The sequence below is a fragment of the Rhinolophus sinicus genome, linkage group LG07 (genome assembly GCF_036562045.2).
Source record: "Rhinolophus sinicus isolate RSC01 linkage group LG07, ASM3656204v1, whole genome shotgun sequence".
In the NCBI taxonomy this organism is placed as follows: domain Eukaryota; kingdom Metazoa; phylum Chordata; class Mammalia; order Chiroptera; family Rhinolophidae; genus Rhinolophus; species Rhinolophus sinicus.
In genome coordinates, this window is record NC_133757.1 from 27,137,756 (window position 1) to 27,150,564 (window position 12,809).

At 38.3% G+C, this 12,809-nt stretch overlaps 2 protein-coding genes across 2 annotated transcripts in view; one reads left to right on the plus strand and one right to left on the minus strand.

Annotated features, from left to right (window-relative positions):
• CC2D2B (coiled-coil and C2 domain containing 2B) overlaps window positions 1–7,826 on the minus strand; it is an 89,441-nt gene extending 81,615 nt beyond the window's left edge. The window contains exons 1-3 of the mRNA XM_074339306.1: window positions 7,692–7,826; window positions 3,593–3,660; window positions 1,433–1,493 (exon numbers count right to left, since the gene is read on the minus strand). Of these exons, the coding sequence (XP_074195407.1) occupies window positions 1,433–1,493 (61 nt within the window). The 5' untranslated portion in view covers window positions 3,593–3,660; window positions 7,692–7,826. The remainder of the gene's footprint in view (window positions 1–1,432; window positions 1,494–3,592; window positions 3,661–7,691) is intronic.
• An 81-nt stretch (window positions 7,827–7,907) lies between these two features.
• LOC109443880 (uncharacterized) overlaps window positions 7,908–12,809 on the plus strand; it is a 37,499-nt gene continuing 32,597 nt past the window's right edge. The window contains exon 1 of the mRNA XM_019724763.2: window positions 7,908–8,195. Within this exon, the coding sequence (XP_019580322.2) occupies window positions 8,167–8,195 (29 nt within the window). The 5' untranslated portion in view covers window positions 7,908–8,166. The remainder of the gene's footprint in view (window positions 8,196–12,809) is intronic.

Below are 12,809 nucleotides of genomic sequence, written 5' to 3' on the forward strand. Positions count from 1 at the left end.
ATGACAAATATGAAGACTGGGCCATTGGCCATGAGACCTTAGAACCTAAGACAAATGAGTGTCCCTTGCCCTTTTTCCATCTGGTTATGGTCAGGACTGAATTTCGTTTCTTTTTGTCACTTTTTCCCTACCCTGTGTATCCTCAGCTTTTGGCTAGAGTCCTTTTTAATAGTCAGGCAAAAAATAAAACAAAAACACAAACTCAGAAAAGCAAACCTTTATCATTTTCCTTTTGGGAAAAAATTCCATGAGAAAATCATATTCTATTACGACTGCTCTACAGAACATACAGATATTAAAGCCAGGTTACTTCAACTTAATTAAACTGGAGAGAAAGGAATCTGAAAGGAAAAAAGGTAAGTCTACAGGTACCCATTTCAACTACTTATGTCAGTTTTGTAAAATTTGCTGACCTCTACTTCTGCCAGCTCTTAGAGGAAATGAAACAGTCCTGTGGGTATAAAGAAGACTCGAGCTGTTGCATGCACTCCAGGCCATGTGTTATTTTTGTGCTCATCCACCAGATGGACTGAGAAAGACAAAGGTTGTGCAGTCCCAGGCACAGTAGAAAACGGACGACCTTTTGGTCATTTTGCCTTGCATTTTTCTTTCCCTTCTCTGAGTACTTAAAGGTTGCATAAGGGATGGTGGAAATAAAGGGTAAGTATAAAGCTAAATCACGATAGGTCATTAGAATCTTCACTCTTTTTTTTTTCTGTTGGGGTACGTTGGAGTACAGTATGTTTCTCAGGGCCCGTCAGCTCCAAGTCAAGTTGTTGTCTTTCAATTTAGTTGTGGAGGGCGTAGCTCAGCTCCAAGTCTAGTCGCCATTTTCAATCTTTAGTTGCAGGGGGAACAGCCCACCATCCCATGCGGGAATTGAACCAGTAACCATGTTGTTAAGAGCTTGTGCTCTAACCAACTGAGCCATCTAGCTGCTCCTAGAATCTTCATTCTTAACTGCAGTATTCCTTGGTATAATTTAAAAATTATTAGTTGGTTTTTTTAATACTCTACTCCCAGAACTTAGAATGGCAAGTGGCACATAGTAGGTGCTCAATAATAATGAATGAACCAGGGTTCAACCATTATTTATGTATTTTTCTCCCTGAGATCTAGAGCTTCCTGAAGCAGGTTCTGTATCTATGTATCTTTATGATCTAACACAGTCTCAAGCACTAGTGGATTCTCCATGTTTGCAGAGAGAGAGAGAAAACAAAATTTTAATAAACAAGTTTTATTACATATATAAACTTTACTACAGTTACTTTCTTACGCTCATCTTGTATTATCTAGGAAGTTTAGTTTCTGTTTGAACTCATCTCTTAATAAACTTGTGTTCCTAGCTGAAACCCTAGGATATGATTAGTCATTTACATCTTTTAAAAGTAAAAACCAACAGTATCAGAGTTGTGGTATACTTATTGAGGACCTTTCTGGAGATGCTCATCAACATTTTCTTCAACTGCAATGTTATCTGTCTCTTCCGACATCTGCAAAAAAGTGAGGGAGGATAACATTGCATCTTTTTGTTTTGGGCATTGAACATCTTTTCAAATTTTCATCAACCCTTTGAAAGTCATCTCCTTTAAAATGGCAATTCATATCCTTTGCCTGTTTTTTTTTTAAATTTCATCTTTTTATCAATTAGTATGAGCTGTTTATATATGGTAAATTTTTAAATTAAGAAATTGCTCACTGTAATACCAAAAAAGGTCTTTTAATGATAAAATCCAGCTCTTGGTGGTCATATACTACCTATTTCACGCATCTTTTAGGAGGGTCAAATGAGATCAGACATATGAAAATACTTTGAAACTCAACACTGTAACAGTGTTAGCTATGACCTGATTACGCTGTAGCATCTGATAAGGTTGGGCACCTTTACTTTCTGAAAACTTTCTGTATCCTTGTTCTCTACCCTTCTACCTTTCTGGTTACTTATTCCCTGTATCCTTCAATGGTCACATTTCTTTTCATATTTTAAATGTGGGCACATTCCAAGGCTTTGGAGAGTGCATGTATTCCCATGGCTTTCTAAATCTGTCTCCAACCTTGACTGCTGTCCTAAAAACCGTAGGTACAGCTGTCTACAAGTATTTCTAATTGAATGTCCTACCATTATCAATATGTTAAAATGATCATGTATTGCTTTTACAGTTTTTTAAACCTCAGTATTGTAAAATTAAACCATACTACCAATGTTAAATCCTCGTTTAGAACATTATCAATGAGTTTGTTTTCCATTTTAAGTTTAAGAAATAATACAATAAAAGACTCTGTAAATAACAACTGTACATGCTAACCAAAGTAAGGTGCCGTTGCAGTAGAAAGAGCAAGAGGACACACACATCAGCTTTCCCATCACAGTAAATACATGGATTTGTCGAACGCCAAAGTGGAGTATTGACATGATCTCAGTAAAGACATTATCACCACAAAAAGAGCCAGTCTGAAACAATTTCAAACTCCACCAGTGGTTCTTACACCATATTTAAGAACTACTGAATAAGGTCAACAGGAACCAAGATGTTCTGTTATTAAACCTTCAGCATCTTCCTCAACACAATTAAAAATACCTAAGGCTAGGCCGGCCCAGTGGCTCAAGCGGTGAGCGCTCCATGCTCCTAACTCCAAAGGCTGCCGGTTCGATTCCCACATGGGCCAGAGGGCTCTCAACCACAAGGCTGCCAGTTCAATTCCTCAAGTCCCGCAAGGGATGGTGGGCTCCGCCCCCTGCAACTAAAATTGAACATGGCACCTTGAGCTGAGCTGCCTCCTGGATGGCTCAGTTGGTTGGAGCACGTCCTCTCAACCACAAGGTTGCCGGTTTGACTCCCACAAAGGACGGTGGGCTGTGCCCCCTGCAACTAGCAACGGCAACTAGACCTGGAACTGAGCTGCGCCCTCCACAACTAAGACTGAAAGGACAACAACTTGACTTGGAAAAAAAAAGGCCTAGAAGTACACACTGTTCCCCAATAAAGTCCTGTTCCCCTTCCCCAACAAAAAAAATCTAAAAAAAAAACAAACCTAATTCTACTCTTGACCAAGGAACAGTAACCCTTGAAGGTGTGATAGAACACCAAGCCTGGCAAATGACTGATAGAGGTCTCCCTTTAATTCCCAGTAATCTCAGCCAGCATTCCCAGGATTTATTACTTCCCCTCCCCATCTAGAAGGCAGGCATAAAAACCGAATCTTAATTGGAATTACTTGAAGAGACATGTAGATATCAGTCCTACATGTTTCACTCACTGACTAAAAAAAAGAAAAACATTTTATTTTGAGCAAAGCAGGGAATGGATTTCTGGCTTGCTGAGAACAGGTAAATAAATTAATATTTAAGTAAGGGAATAAATAAGTAAATGCATAATAACTCATCTCTAGTGCTCTTTATTACATAACTGACAGACCAAACAAGAGTATAATTCATCCCTAAGCTCTCTTATTGTTTATTTTTTAACATACGAACTGTATGATTTATATATAGAACCAACTATATCACATTTTTCAGGATTATCCTTCATTTATAATTGGGCTATTTAGTGTAATCAACATCCTTATATTATAAACTCTATTAATACCTTACTTTTTTTTTTCAGTATCTCCTTTTTTCTTTTGAGTTCTTTTTCATGATGGTTCTTTCATTTCCACTTTCTAAATAAATAAGAAATAGTCTTAAGAATGATATATCAGTATGAAAAGAGGAAATACTGCCACTTGTGACAGCATGAATGGATCTTGAGATTATCATGCTAAGCAAAATAAGTCAGACAGAAAAAGTTGAGAAACATATGATTTCACTCATATGTGGGACATAAAACTGAAAACAACAAACGAACAAGACAAACAAACAAAAAACTCATAGACATAGACTACAGTTTAGTGGTTACCAGAGGGTAAGAGAGGAAGGTGGTAGAAGAGTGTAAAAGGGGTCAAATATATGGTGATAGAAGGAGAACTGACTCTGGGTGAACACACAATGCAATATATAGACGATATATTATAAAATTGTACACTTGAAACCTATATAATTTTACTAAGTAACGTCACTCAAATAAATTCAATAAAAATTTTTTAAAAACCCCAAAATGATATATATTACTGAAAGAAAACTATTACAATACTTGAGATAAAAAGTATGTTAAATTTTTTAATTTAACTGAAAACTAAATCAAGAAATATGCTCTCACCTTTAGTATGTAGTAGTTGATCACGTTTAGTATTTAATAGAATTTCTAGTTAATATAATAAGACATGTAAAAGAAGAGGTATAACTATTGGAAAGGAGAAGATAAAATCATCCTTGTTTGTAGAGGATAGGTTTTTATATGTACAAAACCCACGATACTCAGTAAAAAAAGCTTAGACATAATTAGAAAGTGGCAGAATACGAGAATATATGTCAAAGTTAATAGCTTCCCCATGTTAACAGAAAAAAATCACTTTCATAATAACAGTATAAATTTTTAAAAAAAATTCCTAGGAATAATTTCAATGAAAATAAATGGGATCCCACCCAAGATCTGATTAAACAGAGAGATATTCTCGGGAGACAGGGAGATTGGTTAAAAGGCCATTATAACAGTCCCAATGAGAGATGCTAGAGATCTGAATCAAGAACACGGAAGTGGGAATAAAGGGTGGAGAAAGACGTATTACTAGAATTAGTAAGGGGATCACACTGTAAGATATAAAAATGTTGAATCACTATATTGTATACCTAAAAGTAATATAACTAATATAATATTGCATACCAACTATACTTAAATTAAAAAATAAAATGTAGAAAAGGTAACCATGTTTTATAACCCATTTATAATACTATTATTTTCTAATAATAAACCATTCTTGAATTACAAAAAATAAAGAGGTAGAATTCATAGGATTTGGTGAGCAGTTAAATGTGTAGCACAAAGTGAGGGGAGAATCAAGAACTCACAGGTTTTTACTTGAGTAACTGAGAAGTAGCCTCATTTAGAGTATTGTAAATGTAGGAAGGTAGTTGGGGTAGGGGTTAATGTGTTCAGTTTTCCAATGTTGCTTATGGATACTTATGAGATATTCAGGTGACAGGCCCAGGTGATTAAAAATACTGAATAGAACAGAAGAACAGAAGAGAATAATGTCTAAGTCAGCTAAATTCTTTGTTTAATCAGGAAAAAAGGCACTTAAGGGATTGATTTAATGATTGTTTAAAAGAATCAACACCTTTAAGATTCTTCCGACCTACATACAAAAATTAGACACAACAGGAATAGGATGCCAGGAAAAGAGAATTTTGAATTTACTTTCCATTCTGCAAGAACTTCTAAAAGAAACTTAAAATCAATACCTGGCTTTCTGATGCCTACACCTGCAAATTTTATCTGCTGAGCTACAGAAAACATAAGCAGTGGCACATCATATAGACAACTAAATTATAATAACTTATCAGATAAAAACCTTATCGTAGAAGGAATTATTAAATCAGTTTTTTACATACCTGGAGATGTTTCTAATCTGGTTAATTTATCATTCCATAAATGATAAAAGATAAATGATTATATACAAAATATTAGATAAAATTGAAGATGTCGATGAAAATTGCATTTGCTCTATTGAAAATCTCATGTGGAAGTAAGGAAAAATTATGACTCAGATTTTTACCTTCTTACAGCAATTCAACTTTCTGTGTTAGAAAACTGGATCCAACAGTTAACCCAATCTTCTTTCCAAGGATATTGCTAATTTACAATTCTCTCAATTAAAGTTGTTCTAAAAGATAAGGAACTTCAGGATTATCTATTTTTATTTTTGTATCAGAGAACCTGGAGGTCCATAGTGAAAGCCTGAGAATTAAAGTCATACTGTTTATTCAGCTTTTCTGATCCATAGCAAACAGAAGGCAATTTTATGTATATGTTTGCCTCTTTCTTAGCATTTAGAAATCTCTGGGTTCTGCAAATTAATCCAGCAGTGCCTTTATGACTACAGTGATTCCTCAAATGAAAATTCCTAAAGCCAATTTTATTTTGTGTGTAAATTTAATATTCAATCACCTTGATTACTTTGGTCACACGACATCTGGTTTCAGGAGTGTTAGCAAAACAAAATTATAGAAAATCTCTAGTGTATGGAATGGTCACAAAGTGCATATTTTGGTATACAATAAAATTTCTTTGGTTAATTATGAGCTAACTAGAAATTTGTTTTTCCTTTAGTTTTCACTCAGCTGCTTTTAGAAAACTTTCCAAATGTACTAATCCACTTTCCTTCCCTTAGTAGAACTGAATTCAATCCAAAATCCAATTCTACCTTTATCTTAGTTCATCTATTGTCACATAGTACGATGAAACTTTTCTGAATTCTCTTATAGCAGTGTTTCTCAAATCATGCTCTTCCAGACTTCTTTGATTGAATTGGGACGCTATGCCAAAAAATGAAAAGTCTCACGCAAAATTATGATAAAATTAAGGCAATGGATAGCAGAATTTTTAAAAAATCTACAATTAATTGTGACGTAGCATTATTTCACAGTATTTTACAAAAAGTATCATGACTTCTAGGTGTTCCATTACCTGACAAGTTTAAAAATTAGTCTTTTCATTAACTGTGATCCTATTTTCTAAAATGAAAGCCTAGGAACAAGTGGTCTGACAAAGTGTTTTCCGATCAGTGAATTTATATACGTCAATTTAAACTATGTTAAAAACTAACGACATTAAAATTAAACCATCCACTGCTCTTCAGAGTAATAAGTCTCAAATAATCATAACCTGCTCCTGTAGGTTAAGAAAGATTTGGGTCCACTTCCCTTGAGACTTCTGGTACCTAAATATTCAATAAATGCCCAAATAGGTTACAGCAACTGTAGTATCTTTTGAAAGTTTACATCTAACACACACAATGCAATGTAATTTTGTTATTCACAAGTTAACTACAGGATTTATAAGAATATATTAATTAATGGAGCAACATCAGCCATGATATTTAGAAACGACACAAGTCCTGTTATGTTGTCTCTTAAACCTCAAGCTGTATCTCCGTGCCCGTACTTTAGTCTCCACTGGACAGAAACTCAAAATGGAAGCCCTTTCTGAAAGTGAGGCCAAAAGACTCTTGTGTCCACTTCTCCCACCTAAGCTCTGCTCATCATTCTCCAACATAAACCTTCGACTACAGCCAGATCACTTGTCTTCCACTTCCATCCTTTGATTTTTTCCAACTTCCCCCTAACCTACAGCATTACATTTTCCAAACCCCACATCTTCCAGGGAGGTTTTTTTCCCCCCGACTCTGGCTCTTCTATGACCTCCAATAGCACTTTGAATTCACAATTTTTGTTCATTACATCCCATTTTCCAAGTTCATCTTTCTGCTTACCCTAAAGTGAGGACAAGAGCTGGGGCAAGGGCTCACCTAACCTCTTAACCTCCCCCAATCCTAGCAAGGTGCTTAAGCACACAGTAGGGGCTCAAATAAAGAACTGCTCTCGAATGCTGTAAAATGGGGTGGTTCCTTACCCAATTCCCAAAGGGAGTGACTAACGGGTCGGTCAGGCTCTGGAGACTACAAATCCCAGCGGCCCGAGCGGGTTACCTGAACCACTCCGCTTGCTTTTTCCAAAAAGCAGGGCTCCAACCCAACAAAATCCTGGAGTCAGACAGGGAAGGGTCGGGGGCTTTAACGGGCAGTACTACATTCACCTGGATGAAAAGTGCACTTAGGTTATATTTGGGCAGCGAAGGCAGGACGCACCACTTGCCGCGGACTAGGAGAGCTCGCCAACGGCATCGCACTGCTCCTGACGTCCGCACCTCCCGCCCGCCGCCCGCCTCGCGCTAGCTCCTCCGGGCTTGAAGTCAAGGCGGTCCAGGAGCATGCGCGATGCGGACCCTCAGCCTGCCGGGTCCCGAGCATGCGTGGAGCTTGCGCCTTCCGGAATCTGTGCGGTACGTGTGTTCGTCTGGCGACGCTACCTGGGTCTGTGGCTCAAATTGAAGCGCCGAAGTCCGTCAGTCTCGTCCTCGCCTAATACGCCTAGCAGGAGCCCCCGAATTTGATCACCCGCCACCTGGGTGTGTGCCCCAGTGGCCACAGCTGCTCTGGGGTCTGTTCTGGAAGAGGCCTGAGAGCGGTGTGGCCTGGGTCGTTGGGAGCCCCATTCGTACCTCTCTCGTCATGGTGAAGAAGAATAGTATCCCCTATGGGTGAGTATTGTCCGTGATCTTTCGGGTCGGCGTGGGTCCGTAGCGACAACCGGCGTTGACAGATAAGCGGGTATTTCCGGGGGAGGATGGTTCCGAGCCCACTGTGGAAGAGCGGTCGCCCGCGCTGTCGAGGTGCGCCCCGTAGCCTTTGGCGGGCGTGCATAGCGGCCGGGGCGCGGAGGGGCTGGGGGCGACCCTCGGGGCGACCCACGCGACCTGCTACCTATTTCCCGCCGCTCTTCTTTGCAGGGAGGAGAGGGGCTCTTTGAGTTCAGGTGCTTTGCGTGTGGCATCCCAAAGAGAGGCGTAAATATTCAAGGGGGTCTTTTTCTTTACGGAGCTTGCTATTAGTGTAACCAATTTAATACTGTCAAAATCTTAAAAGAGGGCATGCTCGCTTGTGTCATGTCGTCTTTGCTTAATAAACGAAACCGCGTACGTTTGTTTATTTTCTTTTCCCAATGACTCACCCCAAGTGAGATAAAATGTTCTGTGATTTGAACATTGTTCTGGGAATCTCTGGCGGGGATGAAGTTAGTAAACTTGCTAGTGTGGAAAGCAGCGCGGCAATGTTATGGATACTTTCATTCATTCAAACATTTGACAAATGTTTGTTAACTGTTTTCTGTGTCAGGCGTTGTGCTTTGCACTTCAAACTGTTTAAAATTTTGTACATTTGGGAAAAGGGAGATGTGGAAGTGAAGAGACTGCAGCAAAAATGATGTTCCAGTAATGATATGTAGGTAAATTATGGCATTAGTAGAAATAAAACTCAGAAGTTCTACTCACCTTATAATCTGAAGTAACTACATACCACTGAATGTGTCCAAGCCTGAAGTTTTTTGGCCAAATTGTCATTCTTGATAAAAGCGAACTGGCCCTTTAAGGAAATTGACCAGGGAGTTGGGAGGTCTATGGCTGGAGCTGAGCTTCCTGTTACTCTCTAGTCCCTACTTCCTGTTAAACTTTATGGTTCTAACTTCCTGAGGCGGGTGGGGGGTGTTGATGTATATGGGAGCCATTTTAGGAGATCCGGCTATTTGGCTCTTGGGTGGCGGATGAAGTTCCAAGTTCCCACACTGCTGTGATGGGTCTTGTTTTTTTTCCCCGAATAAACCCTCTTTTTGGTGGACTATCTAAAAGGTTATTTTTGTTCAGTTAACATTCACAGTAAAATTCTTGCTGGGTTTCCCATCTTGATTTTCTTAGGGCTCTTCTGGTAATAGGAATTAGGGACAATGATAGAGGAGAAAGAATGAAAAAGTCCAGAAATACTTTTCTTAAATAACATGTGAAAATATGTAATCGGTGGTGTTCCTTAGGTACACCTAACTTCTGCAATTATTATAGTGGTAAGTTTTGAAAAATATATTTAGCACATATCTCCTGAGATGTATTATTATAAGTACACCTAAGTGTTAAGAAATATAGAGACCCAAATAATGAACAGGTTAAATGGAGGTAGTATGGAATTTGAGATCTAATACTTGGTATTTTAGAGGAGTTGAGAAGAGTAAAAAGAAAAATCAACCCTGTTTTCAAGTTTAAAGAACATTTTGTGGTTTGGGGGGGAAGTAGAGAGAAGTAGTGTCAGTCCAGCAGATGTCACAAACTAGTGGGCCAAAACTCGTGCCAAAAATATTTTGATTCATTCATTTTTTTTATTTCAAGTTGCTGTCATTTAAAGGTCAGGAGGTTTCACATAAAAATTATATTTCTTGAAAAATTAGACTTAGGAAAACTAGCTCTGTCCGTGGCAGTCATACAAGGAAATAGTTGTTCATAATTGATTTGCAGCCGTCTTCTCTATGAAGAGAAAACCTCTCCAGCCCTCCACTTGATTATCCCACCTCTAGCCTCTCCAGCTGAGGCTTAGTGTTAGTTGCCTTTTACTATTTGATCCTTTCTTTATTTGGGGCATGTTTTATTAGGTATGTCAAACTGCCTGGCATTTGGATTTGCGACTTCAGCTGTAAAGGATAAGAGGGAGGAAGGACCTTAATTTATGATTTTGTCCCCAGAAGAAAATGTCATATTGAGTCCAACTAGACAGTGCTGTGAAGGACTGTTTTGTTGAGACTCACGGTTATTTTCCATGATGTCAGCGTGAATCCACCTCAAATGTCCCTAGAGTCCCTTAACTTGGTAAGCTGCAATTTTGTCATCTGAACAACCTGGATGATCACCGTATTCCCTGTCCTACCTCCCATCTGGGATTATGGTGAATGTGACAGTGAAATATGAAAGTGCTTTGTGAATTGTAAAACCATTAAACATTCCTTTATCTGAAGGTAAAGATTTACTTTTGCCTCCCAGTGACCACTCTTCCTAAAGCGTTTGTTTTGTTTGGTCTAAGAAAGAGAAGAAATATATATGGCCACAGACGACAAGAGATATTCTGATTGAGATAGATTTAGAAAAGCATTTTTAAAATGTACAATTGCCTTTTAAAATTATGGACTATTTTGACATGAGTTTTTTGAGGGGGAGAGTAGGGGTAGGGATGATGGTAGTAAAAGAGAAAAAATATGATAACGAGGGTGAAAAATGACCTTTGCTAAATCCTGCTGCTTAACAAACTTAGTTTGAATGCATCCAATTTGAATTATTGCAGTCATCTGAATTTGGAGTCAGATGGTCTGCTTTTATGTTTTGAAATAATTCATTTTCTCAGAGATTTCTCAAGTTTTTAGAAATGTATCTCATATGTTCTCATTTGATCTCATTGGAACACTCTTGTTAAGCTCTATGTATTATTTTTGATCTTTGAGAAACTTCCCTTTCTTATAAGAGCAATTCCTGGTGGTTACACTTTGGATCCAGTCTCTTTTACAAGTAAAATTCTGTGCATTGTCATGTATGAGTCCTAGTGGGTATCTATTTGTTGGGACAGAGTAACCACACTGAAGATTTTTACCCCTTGTTCCACTATATTCGTATCCAAAACAGTTGGGATCTTCATTCCCATGCTACTACGTCTTCCGCCTACTCTACCCATTTGCTCATTTTTCAGAGCTTTTCTGTCACAAAACCAGAGGGTCTGCCATGGAAAGGGCTGCTATAGCTGTGCATGGGGGTAGGGGCAACAGTCCCTCAATCTTGAAATTGGGAACACAGTATTATCATATATTATTCTTGCCAAACCTTGGGTGAATTTAAGCTGGTGCCTCACTCTTTAATGTAAATATTCAGAACTGTTTATATATTCAAGCAGTATTCTATAAACATAGTATCTAGAGATTTAAAATAATCTTTAAGAGATTATGTTCAATACTCTTTCATGCTTCAAGGGGTACCCTATAGTTCTCCTTTGAAACTTACAGTCACCCTATGTGAGTCACTCATGAGTTTTTAATCTTTAGTTTTATTTTCTGAATGTACATATTAATGACAGGAGTATAAACATTAATCTTTTCATTCTGAGATTCATTAATTACCTGAGTTTCTTAGAATTGTTTTTACTTTTTAATAATACAGTTACAAAAGCTAATACTTACGTTTAACCTCAATAGCCAAATAAAGTCCCAGCGTCTCTGACAGCTTGGCACTGAAACAGTATTATGAGGGCTTCATTTAAGATTGAGAAATCAATAAATCCCACCGTGCCTCTAGTTTCTATCATACTTGATAACCACCCAGATAATTTCCCATAGGCTAATCCTCACACTTTCTCCATCTGTTGATCGTCTCATTATCAGCTTTCTTCCGAAGACATTAACTTTGCCTCTGGGCTCCCACATATGTGTAAATAAAACTCCTTTATATCCTCATCTTCTCACAGAACTTTCCTGGTATTTGGAACCTGGCTCTCCCTTGAATACACTGCTTTCCTCGCAGTTCACCACAGTGAAAGCGATGCCCCCCACCCCCATACCATAGGTGGCATCGACGTTCTCCATCTCTTCCTTGCCATTGCTTGGCCATTCCATTCCACCCTTGTAAAATGTAACAGGAACGCTCCTTTATACCTTTTACCTCTCCTCTTCACTGTCATTTACCAGCTTCTTGGCCGCTCCCTCACATTTGTTAAGGAATGTAGCACCCAGCTCAATCTTTTTTACTCAGTTCTTACAAGATCACGGTGAGACTAAAGCAGTCATGTGCATCACAGGTCCAGCACCCCAAATTCCCTTAACTTACTGCCATGACTGACTGACTGCTGAACCGTAGTATCGAAGACTGTTCCAAATTAAATATCCTAAGTTCTAGCATTCTCCTCTCATCCTTCTGTCCTTTCATCTCTCCCTCTTCCTCATTTTTGTATACTTAATCCCTGACCTCATGAAAACCCTGTCCCTTGACTGCCATTTCATCAGCAGTAACCTCTACCTAGATTAACTTTCTTCCTTGTTTAGCCACACTTCTTGGTTCATTTACTCACACCAGTATCTAAAATTTCCTTGCCTTGTGTTTGTCCCACTTTTGTTCAGTATACTCTCTACTCTAGTTCAGTTTAGCCATGTGCTTTTTCAACTCATCCACACACATGTAACAATTCTAGTAGTGAAAAATCACATAACCAGATTATTGCCATGACAGTATGTCATGCTTTGTAATGTAGCTCAGCCATCCTTTCTCATCCACACCTACTATTCTAACTTTTATCACTCCTTA